At 46.0% G+C, this 17,781-nt stretch overlaps 1 protein-coding gene across 3 annotated transcripts in view; it reads left to right on the forward strand.

Moving 5' to 3' along the window:
* The first annotated feature begins 2,713 nt into the window (after nt 1-2,713).
* The window catches only part of mcm10 (minichromosome maintenance 10 replication initiation factor), a 72,246-nt gene continuing 57,178 nt past the window's right edge, over nt 2,714-17,781 (forward strand). For all 3 annotated transcript variants that reach the window (XM_078234748.1, XM_078234747.1, XM_078234749.1), the window contains exons 1-7: nt 2,714-2,744; nt 5,146-5,196; nt 5,686-6,003; nt 9,145-9,270; nt 10,836-10,976; nt 13,047-13,239; nt 16,443-16,608. In XM_078234748.1, coding sequence (XP_078090874.1) covers nt 5,190-5,196; nt 5,686-6,003; nt 9,145-9,270; nt 10,836-10,976; nt 13,047-13,239; nt 16,443-16,608 — 951 coding nt within the window. In that variant the 5' untranslated portion in view covers nt 2,714-2,744; nt 5,146-5,189. The remainder of the gene's footprint in view (nt 2,745-5,145; nt 5,197-5,685; nt 6,004-9,144; nt 9,271-10,835; nt 10,977-13,046; nt 13,240-16,442; nt 16,609-17,781) is intronic.

Genomic DNA, 17,781 nt, shown 5'->3' on the forward strand with positions numbered 1-17,781 from the left:
GAGATGGTTCAAATCCTACCTGTGATTTCACAGTAATCCACTTTCTGTGATCTAGCATGATCCATTATGTATGAGGCAGTGTGTGTTCTGATGTGATTTTTTAAAATACTTTTCCAATTCAATCAAATCAAGTCCAATTCAGAGTCTCAACAAGTTGAGACATTTCCGATCCAAGCTGACAAGACAGGGTATGCAACCCCTCTGTCTTGGGCCTGATCTACATGAGCCAAGGTGATTGGAGTAGGCGGAGGTTTCCTCCAAGGCTTGATCTCATCTGCTTCTTAGCCAAAAGGCCGAGATGCCGCTTTTAAAAATTGCTTCATATGAAAATGAAGCTTAAACGCAACCCAATGACCTCAACCAAGTGCAGCATAACTACACTTGATCTGATGTGATTGACATGGTGCAAATCCAATGTGATCCACTTGTGTATCTAATATGATGCACCTTCTGTAATACTTTGATCAACTGTCTGCCGCCCACCTTATGTGATTCACTGTGACAGACTGTGTGTTCCAGTGTGATCCTCCATACATGATTCAATGTAATTGACTGACCCAGTATGATGATTCATTGTGTGACCAACTCTACAATCCAGTGTTGATCTATTCACTGTGATCCAATCGACTCTATATGATCCGATGTGATCATGTGTTATCCTTGCTCTAAAAAATGAGGTCACCTTCGTTCTCTAATGTGATCCACTCCCTATCAAAGCAAATGTGATCAACTGTGTTCCACTTTATACAAGCACATGTGATCCACTCTATGATCCCACATATCAAACTCTATGATTCAATATTATCCAATAGGATGCACCCTTTAGATCAAATGTGATCCAATATCCCCCACATTTTAATATCGAGTGTGATCTATTCTGTGTGATCAACTCTATGTAAAAATATGATCAGCTGTACATGATCCAGATTGTGTGGGGGGGGGGGGGGCATTCTCCCAGGAGAATCGCGTGTCGCTGATTTGTGGGATTCCTGCGAGCATTCTGTGAAAGAGTGCAGAGGAGATTTACCAGGATGCTGCCTGGTTTGGAGGGTAGGTCTTATGAGGAAAGGTTGAGGGAGCTAGGGCCGTTCTCTCTGGAGCGGAGGAGGCTGAGGGGAGACTTAATAGAGGTTTATAAAATGATGAAGGGGATAGATAGAGTGAACGTTCAAAGACTATTTCCTCGGGTGGATGGAGCTATTACAAGGGGGCATAACTATAGGGTTCGTGGTGGGAGATATAGGAAGGATATCAGAGGTAGGTTCTTTACGCAGAGAGTGGTTGGGGTGGAATGGACTGCCTGCAGTGATAGTGGAGTCAATGGAGCACACCAGGATGATAGGGAGTGGGATAGCTTGATCTTGGTTTCAGATAAAGCTCGGCACAACATCGTGGGCCGAAGGGCCTGTTCTGTGCTGTACTGTTCTTTGTTCTATGTTCTCATTCGCGCTGCGATTGCGCTTCCCAAGCCCGGATTCCCGGTAGTGTCTGCACGTCGCCAGTAATCGGCTGGGAAGTGGGAGCTAACATTTAAATAACCTTTAAAATACAATTGAAATGCTATTAGCAGGCCTGGGACTGAATTCCTCGGGCCCACTCACACCTCCCACCCCACCAGGAGTATTTCAGTCCAGCGGGGTTCAGTCCAGCTCCCCCCACTTTCAGGGAACTAGCGGGACAACCCTGCTGGAGTGAAGGGGGCGCAATCAGGGCCCCCAATGGGCTCGGACAACAGGGGGTAGTGCCCCCTGGCCATGGGCAGCCTAGCAGTGCCAGCCTGTGCCCCCGGCACTGCCCAAGGGGCAAAGTGCCCATCCATGTGGGCACTTTGGCACTGCCCACCAGGATGGGGCAGTGCCAAGGGGGTGGGGCCAGCTGGAGGTGAGACCTAGTGGGTGATTGGTGGGGGTGGGGATCTCGCTGCCACTCTGCATGAGGATCGGTCAGAGCTGGCAGGGGTTGGTCAGACTGGGGGGGGGGGGGGGGGGGGAGGGTGGGTGGTCTGCCTCAGGGAGGGGTGAGGGCTGGAGTTCCGGGCGCTCCGAGACGGTGGGGGGGAGTTGGGGCTGGCCCGTGAATGGACGGGCATCCGTAATCAGGTCGTGGGGGGAGCTGAAGGGGCAGCACTGCGGGGGTCCCGGGCTGGCCAGCAAACTGCAGTCTGACAATTTGGGGCCACTGTGCATGTGCAGAGTTCTGGGACTCTCAGACTCCGGCGTGAATAGGCCCCAACGCCCCCCCCCCCCGAGCGTTTAATGATATTCCCGATCGTGAGCTCTGCATCGCATGGAGTGTGGGAGATTCGAGTATGAATTCCCACTGAAAAAACAATCCTGATTTACACCAGTTTTCCCGCACATTCAGCAGTTAGAACTTTATTGGGAGAATTGCGGCGGAGGTTCCAATGTGGTCCACTGCCTGATCCAACGTGAGACCTTCTCGGCGATCCAATTAGATTCCGTCTTGATGATCCAATGTGATCCAATCTCGATGAACTAATGTGACCAACTCTCGGGGATCAAATGTGATCCACTCTCTGACCCGGTGCGATCCACTCTGTGATCTAATGCAATTCATCATTGGTGAGCTATGTGGTCCAATGTGATCCACTCTCTGAGATCCAACCCAGTGTGATCCACTCCGGGTGATCCACTCTCCCACTGGGCGGGGTTACGGAGATTGCGTCAGTTGGTGACGTCGACCCCGAACCTTTGGCGCCAAAACTGAGAAAAACTGAGAATCCGGTGAGAGAAAAAATAATAAATATAGAAATACCGAGAGAGAGAGAGAATATAATCTAATATACCGGGGAGAGAGAAACATATCGTTAACTGTAGAGAGAGGGAGCCGGCTGGGAGAGAAATAATTAACAGAGAGAGAGTTAAATATCCCGGGAGAACCCGGAGAGAGAGGATTATAAACAATATAGAGAGAGTTAAATATATATAATGTATAAATAGAGAGAGAAATGTAATATATAGAGGGAGAGAATCAAATATACCGAGAGACAGAGAGAGGGAATGGTGAAATAGAGAGGAGAGAGGGAAGCGATTGATATCGAGGGGGAGGGAGAGCCTGTCTGTGGCGGGGGGGAAAGAGTCTGTCTGGGGGGGGGGGGGGGAAAGAGTCTGTCTGGGGGGGGGGGGGAAAGAGTCTGTCTGGGGGGGGGGGGGGGGAAAGAGTCTGTCTGGGGGGGGGGGGGAAAGAGTCTGTCTGGGGGGGGGGGGGGGGGGAAAGAGTCTGTCTGGGGGGGGGGGGAAAGAGTCTGTCTGGGGGGGGGGGGAAAAGAGTCTGTCTGGGGGGGGGGGGAAAGAGTCTGTCTGGGGGGGGGGGAAAGAGTCTGTCTGGGGGGGGGGGGAAAGAGTCTGTCTGGGGGGGGGGGAAAGAGTCTGTCTGGGGGGGGGGGGGAAAGAGTCTGTCTGGGGGGGGGGGGGGAAAGAGTCTGTCTGGGGGGGGGGGGGGAAAGAGTCTGTCTGGGGGGGGGGGGGAAAGAGTCTGTCTGGGGGGGGGGGGGAAAGAGTCTGTCTGGGGGGGGGGGGAAAGAGTCTGTCTGGGGGGGGGGGAAAGAGTCTGTCTGGGGGGGGGGGAAAGAGTCTGTCTGGGGGGGGGGGAAAGAGTCTGTCTGGGGGGGGGGGGAAAGAGTCTGTCTGGGGGGGGGGGGGAAAGAGTCTGTCTGGGGGGGGGGGAAAGAGTCTGTCTGGGGGGGGGGGGGGAAAGAGTCTGTCTGGGGGGGGGGGGAAGAGTCTGTCTGGGGGGGGGGGGGAAAGAGTCTGTCTGGGGGGGGGGGGAAGAGTCTGTCTGGGGGGGGGGGGGAAAGAGTCTGTCTGGGGGGGGGGGGGGGGAAAGAGTCTGTCTGGGGGGGGGGGGGAAAGAGTCTGTCTGGGGGGGGGGGGGGAAAGAGTCTGTCTGGGGGGGGGGGGGAAGAGTCTGTCTGGGGGGGGGGGGAAGAGTCTGTCTGGGGGGGGGGGAAAGAGTCTGTCTGGGGGGGGGGGAAAGAGTCTGTCTGGGGGGGGGGGGGAAAGAGTCTGTCTGGGGGGGGGGGAAAGAGTCTGTCTGGGGGGGGGGGGAAAGAGTCTGTCTGGGGGGGGGGAAAGAGTCTGTCTGGGGGGGGGGGGAAAGAGTCTGTCTGGGGGGGGGGGGAAGAGTCTGTCTGGGGGGGGGGGGGAAGAGTCTGTCTGGGGGGGGGAAAGAGTCTGTCTGGGGGGGGGGAAAGAGTCTGTCTGGGGGGGGGGGAAAGAGTCTGTCTGGGGGGGGGGAAAGAGTCTGTTTGGGGGGGGGGGAAAGAGTCTGTTTGGGGGGGGGGAAAGAGTGTCTGGGGGGGGGGAAAGAGTCTGTCTGGGGGGGGGAAGAGTCTGTCTGGGGGGGGGGAAGAGTCTGTCTGGGGGGGGGAAGAGTCTGTCTGGGGGGGGGGGGAAAGAGTCTGTCTGGGGGGGGGGGAAAGAGTCTGTCTGGGGGGGGGGAAGAGTCTGTCTGGGGGGGGGGAAAGAGTCTGTCTGGGGGGGGAGAGTCTGTCTGGGGGGGGGAAGAGTCTGTCTGGGGGGGGGCGAGTCTGTCTGGGGAAGAGTCTGTCTGGGGGGGGGGGAAGAGTCTGTCTGGGGGGGGGGGAAGAGTCTGTCTGGGGGGGGGAAAGAGTCTGTCTGGGGGGGGGGAAGAGTCTGTCTGGGGGGGGGGGGGAAGAGTCTGTCTGGGGGGGGGGGGAAGAGTCTGTCTGGGGGGGGGGGGAAGAGTCTGTCTGGAGGGGGGGGAAGAGTCTGTCTGGGGGGGGGGAAGAGTCTGTCTGAGGGGGGGGGAAGAGTCTGTCTGAGGGGGGGGAGAGTCTGTCTGACGGGGGGAGAGAGGTCCCAGGTTCTACAACCCCTTCATCATGTTCAATATCCTGATTCAATCACCCAAACCCCAGAGAGAAAAAACACACAGGCTGGGCAGGTTAGTGCTTTAAACCCTGCTCTCATTCAGCTGAGCCTAGGGGTGAACTCCCTTCACCCACACATCAGACTAGTGTTTGCACTAAGAACAATTTCTGTACTCGGTGTACAGATGCACAAAATATCCCCCTCATGTGTGAGTTGTGGCAATAGAATAGTCTAGTTTATTCAGTGTAACTTGTTTTAATTGTTAATGAAACTATCTTATTTTAATTTTCAGTGTGACACCATTTTCTGAAACCTTGTTCATCATATTCTTATACCATGGAAGGTAAGAGTATCTCAGTTTATTGTATTCTAGCATTGCAATGATTTTGCGCTCCTTTAAAATAAATTGCATTCCTAAAACTTCACTGAAAAATATCATAGAATTTATCGAATTATACAGTGCAGAAGGAGGCCATTCGGCCCATCGAGTCTGCACCGACCACAATCCCACCCAGGCCCTATCCCTGTAACCCCATACATTTAGCCTAGCTAGTGCCCCTGACCGTAAGGGACAATTTAGCATTGCCAATCCACCTAACCTGCACATCTTTAGACTGTGGGAGGAAACCGGAGCACCCGGAGAAAACTCCACACAGGCACTGAGCGAATGTGCAAACTCCACACAGAGAGTGACCCAAGCCAGGAATCGAACCCAGGTCCCTGGAGCTGTGAGGCAGCAGTGCTAACCACTGTGTCACCCCTAAATAGGGTTGCTTTTAAAGCCAGAGACCAGAATGCACCCTGATTCACGTAATATGTTTCTTCATGGCAGGTACTGAGGACATGGATCTACTGGCATCTCTTTTGGATGAGAATGAAGAGGAAGATATTGTGGCAACATCAGGATATTCTCAGGGTGAACACCGCGTGGAGCAAAGATCACTTAGCGAGGATGATGAATGGGATGAGCTGTTTGATGGAGATGAAGAGAATGATGTCCAGGCGACGGAAATCAGTGCTCTCTTTGGGGATGTGGATGACTTGATGGAGGAAGAAGGGGAGGAGAGCAAAGCAAGTGGTCAGAAAACTGACCAACCGCAGATTGTTTCTGATCAGAAGAAGACAGAAAAATCCAAAGTTGAATTAGAAGGTATTTCATAATTTAATGCGCTGCTGAGTCTGTTTTCCATCTACAGTTTATCACGGAGATGACCGGATTACTCAGTCAGATACTGCTGCTGAGGAAAGGCATTTGAATGGACTCGATAAGCTGAAAAATTAGCAAAATAAGAGAATTTTCTCTCCTGAGTTGGTGGTCATAAGCCCACTGACAAGCTAATAATTCCACATAATGTCAGGCTGTGGAACACCACCTAGGCAAATGGGCAATGCCTACTGATATTAGGTGGTTAGATAGAGGAAGTGACACAGAGACAAGAGTGCACATTGGGAACAAAGTGTCCACGCACAGTGCCAGAGACTCTTTTTAAGGCAGTGGTCTCCAACCCTTTTAAGCACAAGATCACTTTTAGCATCAAAATGCAACACAAGATCTACTCTTAAAAAATTGACTTTACTAAAACCCCCCCAAAATGTATTCATGCATAACGCTCAGCACATCCTCAGTCAACCATTCCACCTTTCTGGCTACTGTTAAAGCGCCAAGCGGCTCTTGATGGCTGTCATTGGGATTTCTAAGATGGTACCGGAGCGTGGCAACTTCTTGCAAGCTGTGCCCAGCATACCTTCTAATTCTATCTTTTACTCTCGTTCTAAAACTTCGTTCTAATTCTTTTAAACTCATGCTGCACTCTCTCGTTTCCTTCTCTATGTACGGTATGCTTTGTCTGTAAGGCATGCAAGAAACAATACTTTTCACTGTATACTAATACATGTGACAGTGATAAATCAAATCAAATAAAGCCTTTGAACAAGGGATCAGCAGCAACAATCATAGCCTCCTTGATAACTTTACCACTGGTCAGCAGTCGGTTTTTTATGTTTTGCCTGCACATGGTTAATATGGAAAGATGCTTCTTTGCTAGCCTTGCCTTTAGCCACAGGTTTTGAAAAGAGTGATTGTTGAGCTTGCAACATTCCATAGAATCCTACAGTGCAGAATGACGCCATTTGGCCCATCGAGTCTGCACTGACCACAATCCCACCCAGGCCCTATCCCCTTAACCCCCATGCATTTACCATAGCTAGCCCCCCCTGACACTAAGGGGCAATTTAGCATGGCCAATCCACCTAACCCACACATCTTTGTTCTGTGGGAGGAAACTGGAGCACCTGAAGGAAACCTGTGCAGACACGGGGAGAACGTGCAGACTCCACACAGACAGTGACCCAAGCTGGGAATCAAACCTAGATCCCTGGCGCTGTGAGGCACCAGTGCTAACCTCTGTGCTGCCGTTCCCTTTAACTCCCCAGCTTTCTTTGTCCAAATGGCGCTGTTTTATGGGAAATTTTCTTGACATTTTGCATGCGTTGTCTTGTGATGCTGTTCCATATTACCTCTTTTACTCAAGGCTACACTCTGATGACAAATGAGACAAATTGTCTTGTGTTTGATATTAGTAAAAATAAGTTCACTTTCCCATTCATGATAGAAATGGTAGGTTTTTGCCTTCTTGGAGGTTCCTATCTCCTTGCTCATCATTTTGTCTTCACACAACGTAGTCCACGTTTTGGCGCCCGCGATTCAGCAGCCAGTGAGCTGATTCCTCGTCCTCATGAGAAACCTGGGTCCCACACATTTTCTGCAACCAATAACAATCGACTATTCACGACTCCGAGATGCTCCGATTTCCTCCTACAGTCCAAAGATAGGAACATAGGAATTGGGCGCAGAAATAGGCAAGTTCAGCCCTTGGAGCCTGCTGTTCCATTCAATCATATCATGGCTGATATCTCCCTGGTCTCAAATCCACCTCCCCACCTGTTCCCCATATCCCTCTTTCCCTTTTTTCATTAGAGATATGTCTATCTCCCTCTTGAAACCATTCAAGATGTGTGGGTTATGTTGGTTAACCATGCTAAATTGCCCCTTAGTGTCAGGGGGACTAGCTAGGGTAAATGCATGGGGTTGCGGGGAAAGGGCCTGGGTGGGATTGTTGTCGGTGCAGACTCGGTACTGGAGGAATTCTATGATTCTATGACCTGTTGGTTGCGATTGATAATTTGGAGAAACCCTGACATCACGAAAGACTTCCATTTCTGTAGCGCATTTCTCAACTCCAAGTCATCCGAGGTCAATGTTTTTGAAATGTAGTCACTGTTGCAATGTAGAAAACACAACAGCCAATTTGTGCACAGCAAGCTCCAACAAACAGCAGTGTGATAATGACCAGATAATCTGATGTTGACTGAGAGATAAATATTTTATTTATCTGTCACACTTGAAATTGAGCAATATTTTGTAACCTGCTAAAAATAATAGAGCACACCGATTGATTTCTTTGAAAGGAAAGTGAATTTTCTGTTTACACATTAAATGTTTTGGATATTGATGTGAAAAAAACGTGCATCTGCGGAACCTGTGGAACATAAAACAGAATTCCTACAGTGCAGAAGGAGGCCATTGGCCCATCGAGTCTGCACTGACGACAATCCCGCCCAGGCTCTTTTCCCGTAACCCCATGTATTTACCCTGCTAGTCCCCCTGACACTAGGGTCAATTTAGCATGGTCAGTCAACCTAACCCGCACATCTTTGGACTGTGGGAGGAAACCCATGCAGATGCGGGGAGAATGTGCAAACACACAGTGAGGCTGGAGTTGAACCCGGATCCCTGGTGCTGTGATGCAGCAGTGCTGACCACTGTGCTGCCCTATATAGTGCACACCGATTTATTTATTGGAAAAAAGCTAGTGAACTTTGGGCTTAGGCATTGAATTTTTTGGATGTTGATGTGGAAAAACAATGTGCACATACTGAACCTGTGGAATATGCCGTGAGGGAACAAGCAGCAGGAGCAAAAATGCACTTTGTGAAAACTTGAATGTATGCAAAGAAATATCAAACATTATACGAGTGATTTCAAGCCTGCACTGTGTGTAAGATTTATGAAGTTACATTTATTTTCTGATACTGGTAAGGAATTGGCATGGGAGAGCGTTTCCATGGATTAGAAGAACTTCTGCCTTTCTATATGGGAATTGCTTTGCATTGAGCAGACAAGAGAAGATGAATCCATAAATGCAAACAACTTTGCAGATCGAGTGCTATTTAAATTTTTTGTGCTTAGAGACTTGATAGCTCCTTATTGTATTTTTTTTCCCCTCCGAAGTGGAACTGAAGCAAATGAAGGAGCAGATGGAAAAGTTACAGAGGCAGTTGGCAAAGGTTGCAGATGGCCCAAAATCCGTTGTCTGTTCTGGGAAAAGCTCACCTGAAAACAAGCTGAAGTTACCAGGTATGGATCAATATGCGGGCATGCTGAGGTAACTCGCTGCGATTTATGAGTGGTCCCTGCAAAGGAAGCTGGACTCATGAATGAACTGGTGCTGAAATGTTTCCGGTTCTAGACGCCTGATGTATCTTTATTCCAGAAGGAGCTGTCCAGAATCCAGCTCTTAGAAGTTGTATATGCCCCATAGATGCGGTTTAATTTTACTGAAGTATCTTTTCAAAGAGGACTTGAGATGTGTCTTTTTGGTAACATTTTGCACTACTTTTAAGCTGGAGGTTGGAAATTACATGCCAGGATGTGCCGCATTACACCATTTGATTGTAAATAGACTCATGATAGGAAGAGTGCCCTCATGATGTCATTATAAAGTTCATACCTAATTTGTTGCAGCAAAAGCAACATTCTTCTGAAATTGGACTTAGACCTGTTCGTTTAGATGGTGCAGGAGTTTCAGTTCATATCTGAACCAGTTGATGCAACAGCAGGAATTATCACTGAATTAATTCATCATATCAATATCGTTAGGGTCCTGGACCAGAACCCCAATTTGCATTTGGAAGTTAGACTAGACCCCACAGTTTTTCTTTCTTGGCATAAATGTGAGGAAAGGATACTTCCTTCCAGGGATAATTCCACTGAAGAATTAAGGATCTTTTTGCGTAAAACAAACTTTATTTAATAACACAATTTAAATATAACTAACAAATGAAGTGGCCTAACTATTAACAATTGAACAATATTTAAGATTGAAAGGAAGCAGTTTTACTTTTTATCTTGTGCCTGTTTCAGTTCCAAATAAGCAACGTCCCTCCTCGACTTAAATGCCACTTTAAATACAGTCAGCAAACCTAGACATACTTGCTATAAATTGTGTTAACAGCCTTGAAGCTTTCAGAGAGAAAATAAATGTTTAGAACAACTTTTAGACCTCTGTCTTCAGCAGATTCCCAGCTCAAACTCCAAAACTGTATTTCTGCAAAAGCTTCTTTCTCTCTGCACATAAACCACATTTTCACACAACCCCGTCAATCAACCAAGTCAGAAATCCCAGAGGAACTTGAGTAAACAAAAGTCCATTAGCTCCACTTATAATGAGTAATTATCCTAGTCTCTCGGCATTTGAGCTGCATTCCCTCCAAACATACTGACTGCCTGTAGCATAAAGCTGACTTTTTAAATATTCCTCTTAAGCATAAAATATATCAAAAGCACATTATCATCACAAGATACTGAAGTTAGAATAGTTGACATTCTGGTAATGTGCATGTGTATAAGCTGCATTTGTGCACAAAATTGGTAGTGAAATTGTTCAGCGGAGGACTGCCCATTTGGACTCTAGATGTGGAGATGCCGGCGTTGGACTGGGGTAAACACAGTAAGAAGTTTAACAACACCAGGTTAAAGTCCAATTGGACTTTAACCTGGTGTTGTTAAACTTCTTACTGCATTTGGACTCTAGCCAGGAGTACCTTTGTCCCTCAGTTTCTCATAACTTCCATCTCAGTTCCAGTAATAGACATATTTTATTTCCTCAGTGTTAAGATTTTTAACTGTTATTTTTTCAACAGGTAGAGCTACGCATACTTCACAAAATATAAAGGAAAGCCCGTCTTTCCAGGAAGCTCTCTGTATGCCCTCTCCCATTCCTAAAACTGGACCACTGAAAACCAAGACCTGCAAGACCCAGCAATCCGCAAATCCAACAGCGGGTAATTGATCCAATGCTTTTTTGCTTATTAAAAATGTATTTATTTATGAATGTGTGAAAATGGCAGACAGGTAAAAAGCCAGACGGGTCCACCAGACCCTGCTGCATGTAATTACGCTATGTGAAACATCAAGGTTAGCTTCTGGCTCAACAACTCAAACTGAGGTGGAATAACATCAAAATAAAAATGGCCAAAGAGGTACCTGGGCACTTGCTTGGCTCTGGAAACCTTACAAAGTGAATTATTTTTGGTTCATTATTTTTGTATTTTTTTCAAGGATAGGGTTTTGGTTAAGTCAATTGGCTAGAGTGTGGACCAGAAGAACATCAACCGATTGGTAGTTCATAGAGACCTGCCTTGCTCCAGGCTTGATGTGGAATGGTGTCCCTCAAGCTATATAGCCACTTATGTCTCTCCAGTTATGGGGAGCAGGCGGGTAAGTGGAACTGATTTGCTTCAGATCAGCCATGATCTTGTTGAATGGCGGGGCAGGCTCGAAGGGCCAGATGGCCTACTCCTGCTCCTCTTTCTTATGTTCTTATGTTCAGTGGAGAGAAGTACCTATGGTCCCTCATGGAATATGGTTAATTGTCTTTAAAGGAACAAAATACAGGTGGTATACATCTTTTTGGGATGCAAAATAGTTACTAATTTAACTAGCTATTCAAAATTTGCTGTCTAGTTGAGGGCAGAAATAACTTTTTGCTCTTATTGTTATTAATCGGCAAATTATGTGTCATTTTAGAATTACTTGGACACAAATACGGTAGCACAGTGGTTAGCACTGCTGCTTCACAGCTCCAGGGACCTGGGTTCGATTCCCGGCCCGGGTCACTATCTGTGTGGAGTTTGCACATTCTCCTCGTGTGTGCGTGGGTTTCCTCCGGGTGCTCCGGTTTCCTCCCACAGTCCAAAGATGTGCCGGTTAGGTTGATTGGCCATGCTAAAATTGCCCCTTTGTGTCCTGAGATGCGTAGGTTAGAGGGATTAGCGGGTAAAATATGTAGTGATATGGGGGTAGGGCCTGGGTGGGATTGTGGTCGGTGCAGACTCGATGGGCCGAATGGCCTCTTTCTGCACTGTAGGGTTCTATGATGATTCTATGAAATATCTGAAAAACAATTTACTATAATTAACACCAACAAACAGGAAGGCTGGGTTATTTCTAATACCTGTGTAACACCATACCATGTTCTCTTCTGTTCCTTTTTAATATTTTTAGTTATTTTTGAGAAGTTAATATTTCCTCATACATTTCAGCAGCTTACCATTCAGGTCTTGGCAGATACCTGTTCAGTTTGGGATTATATGAATTTTGAAATGGTATATGTAATATTCACTACAGTATTTACTGTTTATTGCCTGGCTATAGATTTAACATTTCCACCGGAATTCTACCGCCCACAGAATCAGAGCGGGCAAGGGGCGGACAATGGGAATGTTCGTTGACCTCTGGCAGGAATTTTCAGTCTTGCTCGAGCGAGGCCGTAAATTCCCGCCCGAATTCATGTGTTGAGCAGGTTTTCATGCAATGCAAGTATAATACTTGGGATTATCCAACATAAGATTGTAATACCTCATTTAAATACAGTCAGATAATGTAGTTAAAGTCCTTGTTCCATTGATGGGCCCAACCCCTAGAAAATCTGGGCGTATATTTCAGCTGAGCTGCAGCCTATTACATGGAGATCAAAAAATATTCATCGCTTTTGGGGAAAGGGCAGGTTGGAGAGGGAAAACTATCCTCTCAAAGGTGGAGAAAGAAGCGGAGAAAGCAAAACCCTGTGGGAAACAGAGAGGGAGACATGCTGTATTTTGGTAGGAGGAGTGGGGGAGAGAGACTTCCTTGATGATGTTGGATAAAGGACTTTTCAAGGGGAGAAGAGCTTGGTCAGTGCATGACCTGTTTAATGGGAAACTCCAAGACGAAATAGAATATTGTGGAGGGAACACTGAGCCTTTGAAATTGAAGCAACCCACTTCAAAAATTACATAATTTGTGTCTACTGCTTTATCAGTTTAACAGCAAGAGACCAATATGATTATGTTTTTGTGAATATTTTTTCTTAGTTACAGAGAGAAAGAGTCCCACCCACACACAACCTGGAAGTAGACGGCTACTTGAGCCTCTGAAAACCAGCAACAAACCTAATACCATACATCAAAAACCTCCTGCAACGGCAGGAGACTGTGAAAGGCCAGGAACGTCGAGGACTGCAAATTCTGACATAGCTGTGGATAAATTCTCTGGCTTGAGACTGAGGTATAGTAATTGATTTCTGTGTTTTCTTTTTAAAGTGTTATTTCTCCAATTGGGTTTCTCTACTGCTGAAAGATAACTCCCTTTTCTTAGCTAGTTATCTGTTGAGGTAACCAAAAGACAAATGGATTGTTTATGCATTTCCCAGCATTTTTATTACCTGTTTTGTATGCTTTTGAGGGTAAAAGTGCAATGGAATTTTATTAAAGAAATATTTGCTTGCAATTAAAAACATTTTTTAGTACTTAATCATAGAATCCCTACAGTGCAGAAGAAGGCCATTCGGCCCATCGGGTCTGCACCGATCACAATCCTACCCAGACCCTATCCCCGTAACCCCACACATTTACCCTTCTAATCCCTTGACATTAAGGGGCAATTTATCACAGCCAATCCACCTAACCTGCACATCTTTGGACTGTGGGAGGAAACCGGACCACCTGGAAGAAACCCACGCAGACACTGGGAGAATGAGCAGACTGCACACGGACAGTCACCCGAGGCCGGAATTGAACCCAGGTCCTTGGCGCTGTGAGGCTAGCCACTGTGCCGCCCCTAATAGAATTTTAGAGTGTGTTGAGACGTCTGTGTATTGAGACAATACACATCTCTTTAACCTGTCTTAGTGCTCTCTTCACTCACATTGTTTGTACATTTAAGATTTGATTAGCTGTAAGTATTCGCATTCCAACCATTATTCTGTAAATTGAGTTTGTGTCTTTATATGCCCTGTTTGTGAACAGAATTCCCACTCACCTGAAGAAGGAGCTTAAGGCTCCATAAGCTTGTGGCTTTTGCTACCAAATAAACCTGTTGGACTTTAACCTGGTGTTGTTAAACTTCTTACTGTGTTTACCCCAGTCCAACGCCGGCATCTCCACATCATATCTAATCACATCAACTGTCTTTTATACAGATGTAATCATACAAGCATATTCAAGTCTGTACAGATCTAATCACATTCCTCAATACAATGTTTACCTAATAGGTCTTTACTAGAATACTATTGCACCCATAATTAAATTACTTATGTGGTTGTAGTTTTTTTTTTGGGCCTTGGACACTGCCTGAGGAGCTCCTGCAGTAATGTCCTGGAACTGAGATGACTATCCTCCAACAACCATAATCATCTTCCTTTGGGCAAAGCATGACTCCAACCAACAGAGTGTTTTCTTCCTGATTCTGACTGACTCCAATTTTGCTTTGGCTCTTTGATGTCATACTCAGTCAAATGGTGCCTCTGGAATTCAACTCCTTTGTCCATGTTTGAACAAAGGCTTCAATGACATCAGGAGCTGAGTGGCCCTGGTGGGACCTGAGCGTCAGTAAACAGGTTGTTGCTAAGCAAGTGCCACTTGATAGTATTGTTGATGACCCCTGCCACTAATTTACCAATCATTAAGGATAGATTGTTGGGGTGGTAATTGGCCAGGTTAGATTTGTCCTGCTCTTTTGTGGACAGGGTATGGCTGGGCAATTTTCCACTGACAGGTAGATGCCAGTGTTGCAGCTGTACTGAAATAGCTTGGCTAGGGGCGCGGCAAGTTCTGGAGCACAAATCTTCAGTACTATTGCAGAATATTATCTGGGCCTATAGCTTTTTCATTATCAAGTGCCTTCAGCCATTTTCTTGATGTCACATGAAGTGAATGAAATTGACTGAAGATCGGCAGCTGTGATGTTGGGAACCTGCGGAAGAGGCCGGATTAGAATGCACATCATGGAACTTCTATTGTAGAAAACTTGTAGAATGACCCAATCACTTTTTGGGTATTGGGTGGAACAAACCGGAAAGAAAAATCAGCACGTACTGGATATCGGAAACAAAAACAGAAAATACTTGGAACATGCAGTCAATCAGCCAGTGTCTGTTCTCTTCACAAGCTCTGATTGATCTGCTGAGTGGTTCCAGCAGTTTCTGTTTTACTTCCCTAACTAGAAGGTTGTGCGTTAAATTGCATTATTGGTTTTGTTTTTTTAAATTAGTTTTGCTCGTCCTCCAAGCAGTCACTAGATGGAGCACTATCCACTAGAAGAAAGCTTGCATCCTCGGAACATTCCAATGCACTTCACATTCAATAGATTAGTTTGACGTGTAGTTGAAATGATGGAAGGAACTAGCAGCAGGATCAGTCAGTAAAGTAGCAGGAATGCGCCATCATTACATCAATTGCAATTCAAAATTGAGGCTAGCTGCTGAGATGTCTATGCTCTATGCCATTCCAACTGAAGAAGAAAAGGGTTTCCAAAAGGCTTTGGTCAAAATATCTTGGTTATTGTAACTGTAATGACTCAGGAAGCACAATTGGAAAGGAACATAGTTTATTAAAGAATTAAAAGTATAACTGCTACCATGGTGTACACACATTATCCCCTGCCTGGGATGACAGTTCAGCAGGCCCAGTCTTGGGCCTGCCTTAGAAAAGAAATGAGTTCCAGCTGGGAAGGCCACTCACTGCCTTTTATCAGGGGAACTCGTACTCAACGAGCCCTACAGAGAGATCAATCAGTGATTCCCCATGGAACCCATGGGGGTTATTGTGGAAGTTAGGTTACAACAATTGTGAAAATTAAAGTTCCATAATTGTAAAAAAAACTCTGTCAAATAATGGAAAATGATTATTAGCCAAACACAGCCTCCAGTCAGGCCTTCAGTCAGGCCTCCAGTCAGGCCAACGCTGATGTACACAGGATAAGCGAGTATATCTAAAACCTTGTTCCATAAACACTGCACTCCAGGCCAGGACAGCAGGGATGAAAACAAAAAACAAGTTACCATGGCGATTACCAAATAGCAAGGCATGGAGACATATTACGCTAATGAAGGATTGGTTTTCTATTGGATAAGAAAGGGCAATGATTGGTGGATATGTATGTCAATGAAAGATGTGAAAAATCTCTTATTCCTGACTTGCTGTGATTGACTATAACTGCTGAGCTGTTTCTCTGTAACCTCGGAACTGCTCCGGTCATCCGGTGTTGGCCGTTGAGAGTTCTCCTTGTGCGCGTGTAATTAAAGACCTTGCATTGGATGCATGGTGTCCAGCGCTGTTTGTGCTAAGAGTGGACTGAGAGTGCCTTTAGATTGCTGATACCCAAGAGAATGCTAACATCACAGTAACCTTGATTAATGTGCTTCATTTAAACAAATCTAGCCATTGAGAATTATCGTCAAGTTAAACTGTAAAATGTTTCTGTCCCACCAGGAACCCGACAGTTTCATCAACAGAGATGGAGCGAAGGATGCGTGGTCGAAAGCTGATCCGGCTCTCCCAGCTGCATTCAAAACTTGCAAATGAAAACTTGGAGGACACAGACTGGGTTACATTCGCGGTTGTCATTAAGAAGGTTACACCACAGAGCTCTAACAATGTATGTACAATATCTGAAGATGAATCAATATTTGGAGATATTTCTAGCTTTCCATGATTTGCATACATGTTATTGATTTCACTAAGCATAATTCTTCTATTCAAATCTTAATTGTTGACAGAAATTTCAAATTTACCATGTTATATTGTACAATCACTGATTGCAGCCGGAACTGCAGTCGAACGCACAGTTCGATTCAGCATCCTGTATGAGGGAATAATCAGCTGCAGTTATCACTTTTAATCACTGTTCAGTAACTCCGGCTGGATATGCATGTGTTGTGGATTATTCTTGAAGCCAGGATTGGGTTTGGTTGCGAATTATCCCACGTTGCAATCGCTGGCAACTACTCACCCTGAAAGCTGGCGTAAGTAATGGTAAAAGAAAACACAAAAATGCTGAAAACGCTGATCATGTCAACCAGCATCAGTGGAGAAGCAGAATTAATGTTACAGCTCGATAACCTTTGACCAAAACTGGAAGGTGAACAGCTATTCAGCAAGTGTAGAGCCAGAGAAAGGATGAGTGGGGTGGTATCAGAAAGTGAACAAAAGGTGAGCCCTGTGACAGGGCAGAGGGCAGGATTGACTAAATGACAACAGTGATATTGGTGTAAGATAAAATTAGGTGATGGCTACCTATCTGGGCCCCATATCTCAGGAAGGATGTGCTGGCCTTGGAAAGGGCAGTAAGAAGTCTCATAACACCACGTTAAAGTCCAACAGGTTTATTTGGTAGCACAAGCCACAAGCTTTCAGAGGGCTGCCCCTTCATCAGGTGAGTGGGAGTTCTGTTCACAAACAGGAGATATAAAGACATACAAACTCAATTCACAAAATAATGATTTTGTAAATTGCTTTTTGTAAATTTTGTAAATCATTATTTTGTAAATTGAGTTTGTGTATCTTTATATGCCCTGTTTGTGAACAGAACTCCCACTCACCTGATGAAGGGGCAGCGCTCCGAAAGCTTGTGGCTTGTGCTACCAAATAAACCTGTTGGACTTTAACCTGGTGTTGTGAGACTTCTTACTGTGCTTACTCCAGTCCAATGCCAGCATCTCCACATCTTGGAAAGGGTCCAGAGGAGGTTCACAAGAATGATCCCTGGAATGAAGAGCTTGTCGTATGAGGAATGGTTGAGGACTCTGGGTCTGTACTCGTTGGAGTTTAG

This window comes from Mustelus asterias, chromosome 19, assembly GCF_964213995.1.
Source record: "Mustelus asterias chromosome 19, sMusAst1.hap1.1, whole genome shotgun sequence".
NCBI classification, from domain to species: domain Eukaryota; kingdom Metazoa; phylum Chordata; class Chondrichthyes; order Carcharhiniformes; family Triakidae; genus Mustelus; species Mustelus asterias.